General features: G+C 36.5%; 1 protein-coding gene across 1 annotated transcript; it reads right to left on the bottom strand.

Annotated features, from left to right (window-relative positions):
* Positions 1 to 635: 635 nt before the first annotated feature.
* Positions 636 to 4,300, bottom strand: odd (odd skipped). Its single transcript, XM_034322281.2, has 2 exons — positions 3,527 to 4,300; positions 636 to 3,106 (listed from the first exon to the last, which is right to left on the bottom strand). Exons 1-2 carry the CDS (start codon positions 4,057 to 4,059, stop codon positions 2,752 to 2,754), a joined length of 888 nt encoding a protein of 295 aa, XP_034178172.2. The 5' UTR covers positions 4,060 to 4,300; the 3' UTR covers positions 636 to 2,751.
* Between the last annotated feature and the right edge of the window lie 2,664 nt (positions 4,301 to 6,964).

Genomic DNA, 6,964 nt, shown 5'->3' with positions numbered 1-6,964 from the left:
GAAGGCTGCAATTATTCTTCGCACTCTCGATGATCGTGATTCAATAAATCATCGCGGTTGCGAAATTGCTGAAAAGAAAGAATCATTCTTGCAAAATATTAGGAACTATAATATAAAAAAAAAAACAATTTCAACATTTAAAAATTTACCTGTAAAATGCTAGGCATTTCATGACCCCTCGAGAAACAAAGGCCTGTCCAGTCTTTTGCATTTGTAGTCACTGATGAAATCAAGTAACAAAGTATTGATGAAAAGGTACAAGTATATAGATCAGATCGGTCTGTTTACCCGGTTCTTCATTATGCTTTACTGTCGCCGAGGGGTGCGAGAATTAATTAAAGTTAAACAGGGCTAACTGCTCGGCAAGCAGGTTAACTGCTAGCTATTGTTGGGAAAACGTGATAGTTGAACGAATAGAGAATTTCTAGCAGGGTGCACAATAAACGATGGTGAAAAGAAGTTGTAGAGGGATGATTCGATTCAGTCGTTTACCTTCGTAAAATTGATTCCAAGAAGATTAAACAGTTTTTCTACGTAAAGTTTCGAAATTTATGACCGTGAAAATTGTTTTAGATATTATAATTGAGAAGAAAAAAAGGAAGAATTAAAAAATAGGAAATAAGTATTCTGTTTTAATTAATTTCTATTTCCAATCAATAACAACAATATTTAAATATACATTATAATAGACTAGGGCAATAGCATCCTCCTATTTCTGATTTTTGGTATAACTATGCGCTGCCACGCTCAACGTCCTTCACTTACACACCCTTCAATTCGATTACAAATACAGGTTAATTACTTAATCGAAACACTCATATGTTCCATAAATGCTAAAGAGGATTGAAGACAAACATTTTTCGAAAACATAAAATAAACGCAGACACAATAAAATAAACGCAGTTAAAAAGAAAAACTGTTAACGATGGTAAAAAGTGATTACCTACCTATCTACACGGTTCGATTGCAAGAGCTGCCTTGAAGATGAGATAAGAAAATTTGTTTAAAATATTTACTTTCTGTGTTCTAATCAATTTTCTGAAACAAAAATTTAAAATTGCTTAAAGCCATTTAAGGGTGTAAGCAATATCTCTATAATTAAATAATTTTATCTATTTGTTTTTAAGCTCCAATTAAACTTCATAAAATGTTATTTTAATTGAAAAATTTTTTAATTTTAAACAATTTTATCTTCAGAGCAACCTTAACGTAAAACCTTCTATTTACAACAGCCTTAAGTTAATGGTGTAACATCCGCATTATTATTTCTTATGTAAATTCTTTCCATCTTTAACAGCTAAACCAACTTTTCACACTCCTTTCCTCAAAACTAAAAAAAACCTTATGCATAATTACTTTTATACTACCATATTTTACATTCAACCCTCTATCTCACTCCTTCCAGATCTAATTCTACATGATTAGAACTTCAAAAGACAGATACACCATATAAGTACTTAATGATATAAAATATAAAATTTTACACTTTTCTTCTTTTCAATTACTTATGCATCGTTACATTTTATATTTTATATTGTTTACATTATATCCGTCCCAGGTCTAGCTTAAATTGACTAATACATGATAACTCCATGATGCATGTACACCCTTGAGCAACGTAAAAATGTGAAAAGATGGTAAAACAGTTAAAAATTGGAAGAATTTATATATAAAAAATATGCAAACGTTAGAATGGTAACGCGTTTAAGTAACGATAACCAGAGACTCTATTTCTCCGGCTATTAAATAAGAGCCACATCGACAACTTCCACGAGTGTCAGGTATAAACTACATACGTGTATGTACGAGACATGGGTGGTCCAGGAAGATTCAACAGGACCCTGGCTAGATTAAACGAGCGAAAAAAAGAAACGATCTTTGGGACTATTTACAGGTCACTGGTGAGGATAAAGATGGCGCGTAGATAACTACCAGAAGGTGTCCCTTTGGCTTATCTGATCGAGAATTCCTAATTTTTGAGAGAGAAAAACTAAGGGGACAGGAAACTCGATTTAACGTTTCGATAGACGAAAACACCTTGCTACTTTCAGGTATAGATCGTTGTCTCGGACGCATAGTAACCAATTATTTTGACGCCTTCGGAGATACACTGACCCCTTGTTAATTCACCTTATGGTGTTCTTCAGAGTTTCGTTTTAAGCTTATCGCGAGAGATACTCAATCCTCTTGTAACTTTACTTCCTTCTCTATTACATCTTATACATTACTTATTTTTTAATTAAATAAACCTTGAAAAATTATTATTGAAAATGATTGTACTAAATTGTTGAATTGTTTAAATTTTGTAAATTGCAAAAATTAATTTTAAAATATAAATCGAAGGAAACTGAGTTAAAGAGGAACGAATAAATCAAAAGGAAATTTCCACCCTAACTTTCAACGACGATAAAATAAACTTCATTTAGAAAAATTAATTGAAATTAATGAGACACTCAAAATTCTACGCGAAACAGCCTATCAATCGGTTTATCTACTATTTTATTTACAGTTAAATATCTACACGACTATTTACATGTTATATGGATAAGTGTCGAATAATTTAAATGAAAGCATATTTACAACGTGACGTATAATACATTCGAAATCAGTGTGCTTCGTTCAAAAACAATTATCAAAAAATGTCAGGATCAGTCCGACCCTTATAATCCACAGAAAAGATAAAATACGAATGAAGCACACTGACTCCCAAAACGACAAGAACATCTCTACTAAAAAGGATAAAAAGCTCCTTCAACGTCTCATAATGTCCTCTATACTGAAACCTAACTTAGGGGTGGTGGTGCTGGTCCTCTGAATCGGGATCAGTCCACTCACCCTATCCGCCATCTGTCTGACAGTAGTGGAAGCGTTGATTCTGGATTCCGGAGCGACCGGTGCTTCCATCCTTAAATCCTGCGGCACGTCTGTGTGTGTAAGGAGGTGTGTCTTCAGGTTGCTCCTTTGATTGAAACTCCTGGAGCAGACGGGACATTTGTGCGGCGATTCTTCCATATGGAGAATCTTGTGCACCGCCAGAGTCCTGCTCTGACAAAATCCTTTTCCACATTCGCTGCATTTGAAAGGTTTCTCCTTGCTGTGGATATACCTGAAAAAAAAGAGAAAAAATTTCTTAGGTATAGATCAGATCGCTGATGGTGATTTGGAGGGTCATTAAGATTGGATCTTGAGTTTCGTTTGAAAAGCCTCTAAGATAAGTTCATCGGTGATAAGTAATACTTGCCAGATGTTATTCCGTTCAGAATCAGAGAATTATCTATTCGAGAAATTACGAAGTTAGAAAATTGTTTTTAATCGGGATAACTATTAACCATTTAAACGAAATAGTTCCATATATTGGAAGAAATTAAAAATTTTCTTATTGTAAATAAAGTGAATATAGAGAAAGGGTTAAATCCTAACTCACATCAAGTGTCCTTTAATTGATCGATTTATAATCGATCCAAGAAAGAAATATTCCTTAAAGACACCTCAAGAATCATCTAAAAACACTATTTTTCCAACTCACCGATGATCTCTCAAATGATCCTGCCTCCTGAACGCTTTTCCACAAATGTCGCAGGAATAAGGACGTTCATCCGTATGCGTCCTCTCGTGAATCAGCAGATTGTAGCTCTTAGTGAACTGCCTATTGCAAAACTTGCAAATGAACTGTTTCTTGGGCCTCTGTCCAGGCAGTCTCCTGGTAAGAAAGGAGGCAGGAGGCGGTACAGGAAGCGCGGGATGCAGTCCCTGATGACCCTGATGATGATGATGATGATGATGATGATGATTATGATGATGATAAGGATGCGTGGACGGTGTCTGAGGGCAACAACCCCTGACAGCGAGCAACGCAGCTCCTCTGAGCCAATTATCCAAGAATGCTGCTTGATAGCCGACATTTTGTCCGGTCGGTTGCTGCTGCATGAATCTCCCAGTTAGTTGCTGAGACCTGATCCACCTGGGCGACGTGATCTGCATCTGATGATGCTGTTGTATCGATCTGTCCAGAGTGGGCGGCGTATGCGGGGGTGTCAACGGTTCCATCTTCGTCTCCATCCTTCCGGAAACACTGACGGTAATCACAAGAAAAGATCCTCGGACCGATAGATCCTCGTTGTCACTAGGATAACGTATCGCTCCAGCGGACTGTCGTTCGTCGACTATTTACAATGTTCATGTGGGTCCGGCGTAAGGACGAGCCACAGCACAAGAAGGAGGCGACAGAAATGATGGAAGACGAAAAAGAAGACGACGTTACCTCAAGAGTCGGCGCGATACTAAATGCCAACAGGCAGTCGTCGATGTTCCAGGGCCGCTATACCTGGCGCCAAGGGGACACGGTGGCTCCTCCTACCGTGCCCTGAACGTTGGACACGCCGGTTGGCGGCTCGACTTCCACAGGGGCGGAGCTTCTGGGTCAGGGTGACCCCCCCACCGTCGCCCCAGGCGTCGCGACGCTCAACCACCCGCGGACGTCTTTGGCTCGGGCTTCCTCAACGCTCGGGAGAGGATTACGCTTACCGGATACCCGATTCACGCTGCCGCTTTCGCGTCCCCGGATGGAGATGGTGCGCGAAATTCTAGAGTTTAATTAAGCGGAAATGCGATTAACGGTACAAAGGTGTATGCATGAGTGTATGTAAATACTTACGAGGAATGCTTCTATCCTTCATTTTGTAAGTCATTTGGCGAGTAATAAAATCGGTTATTTTTAGAATGAATTGAAGAGAGAAAGAGTTAAATTGAATTTAATAATGTATCGGGGTGGTGAGTTTTTAATTCTAGCACACCTTTCAAATTTGTATTATATTTTTATCAATAGTTCCTTATGCATAGTATTATGTATTATTGGTACACCTTTAACCCTCGGATGGTGAACCGTGAAGAGAACACCAATTAAAAATTTTACATACATTAAATACCACCATTGGTTTCAACAATAATTGGTTAAAGTACTGGAAAAATCGAGGAAGAGATACATTTTTTCAACGACGAACGTTGTATGCGTTATTGAAAAAGAAATTACATTGTCGTGCTTTTATAATTTTGCATGTATCGACACACGGCTATTTATTTTATAATTTACATCGTTGTACTTTAACTGATATTTATTCCAGAACAAATATGCAATAATGAAATTATGAATGCACAGAATTGATTATTTTTATTATATCGAGTATATTTACTATGCAGATCCTTCTCAAATAGAAATATTCAGGTTTACATATGAAATTACTGAAATTAAATTTAATGTTTTACAAGTTATACTACACTTGGCTAGCGTCGGATAGATACGGCATTGTCTTTATTATTATTTCATTTTAAGGGTATAACGAATTCTTTTCATTAACACTTTACTATCGGATAACGTGGTACTATCTAGGTCTTTTCGATATTTCTCAATTTTTTTCCCAACAAGATCCTTGCTAAAAGGGTTAAAAATTCAAGTTACCCCAATGGATCGCAGTAAGTTTACTAATATTAATATCGGTCGAATAAGAAACGAAAGCCGACAACCATCAACGCGTCATATCGTAGGCGGTACGATAAGAATACGTGGTAAACCAGCTTATCAATTTATGACCGTGCAGACAGCGTGACACCGACGTACGAACTCTCTATTCGCAAGATTAGAACGAACCTTTTGATGCTCACAGCACTGCTTACACGTCGCGTCGGGTGTTTCTTTAACTCCTTCACGTACGATACAGTCATCTTTTATAAATAATAAAAGAATAAATTTGTTCCTTGATCAAACCGATTAAAATCTGTTGATAATTTCTCTATCGCTGTTGAAAAAGTATATTGGATTAATTAGAAATTGAATCATTGAAATAAAACAAAATAGGTAATGGCACTAGGAAAGCATCCATTTAAAGAAGAATTGAAATTAAAATTAAGTCAAACGTCTACTGAAATTTATGATTAATTAAAATTTTTGTTCTTGTTTGTATTCTCATATTGAAAAAGTTTCTAAACGAATCCGGAAGAATATAGAAGATAAAAGATGGACAAAGAATACTTGGGAACTTGGCTATCGTATAATTTCACAAAATGTTTAGCATACAAAGACAAATATAATGGTCGTTGAGATGAGGTTGCGACGAGATCACGGGCCTCGGGCAGGGATGGTTAATTCAGTTTCAAGCTCCATCAGCCAGACACATCCCCCTGCTAGCCTCAACAGCCCCTTGCTGTGCTCTCGTCATCTCTGAAACATCTTTGTACATTGCCGTCATTAGGTACTCTTTTCTCATTTTTCTACACATATATTGTTAAATCTACTGATATATAAATATATGTATACAGTGCTCCAGTATTGATAGTAAAAGAAAGGGTAGTAATATGACCCTCCTCTCCACCCAGCACTTATATGTATCAACCCCTCATTGCAGTGTACTACAAATTTATTAATACTATGAAATTTTTGTATTCTTTTAAAATTTTATTCTACGAAAGTTAATGCAACGAAAAGTTAATTGTTATTAAAGAGTGTTGCAAATTCTTTTTCTAACTCATTGTCAGTTATGAACTTGGTGTCTTTGCTTCCCTCAGAAGCAAGATAACGTTAAGCAATGGTTCCGATAATGATAAGCACATGGCTGTAATCGCAACGTTTACACGTATAATCGAAGGCAGACATTTAATGTTGCAAATTCTGATCGGCCATGAGGTAGATACACGTTTCGTATACCTTCGATAAAATTATGAATCTTCTATTTTTGGACGTTCAAATAAAGCGATCGGATAACCTTGCACATTCAAACCTTTATTTAATCTAATTTATCATCGCGTATGGTTGATCATAAAAATATTAAACAGCTTAGTTGATGCAATTCTGAACGAAATTCCCGTTTTTAATTTCTATGAAATTACATGAAATTATGGGGCCTTAAAAAAAATGATGGGGCAATAACGTAACTAAGGGTTGTAAGGCAGAATATTCAATTTACCCTCCATT

This window comes from Osmia lignaria, chromosome 4 (genome assembly GCF_051020975.1).
Source record: "Osmia lignaria lignaria isolate PbOS001 chromosome 4, iyOsmLign1, whole genome shotgun sequence".
NCBI classification, from domain to species: Eukaryota; Metazoa; Arthropoda; class Insecta; order Hymenoptera; family Megachilidae; genus Osmia; species Osmia lignaria.
The sequence above is the reverse complement of the archived record's forward strand: the minus strand, read 5'-3'. Positions and strand labels throughout refer to the sequence as shown.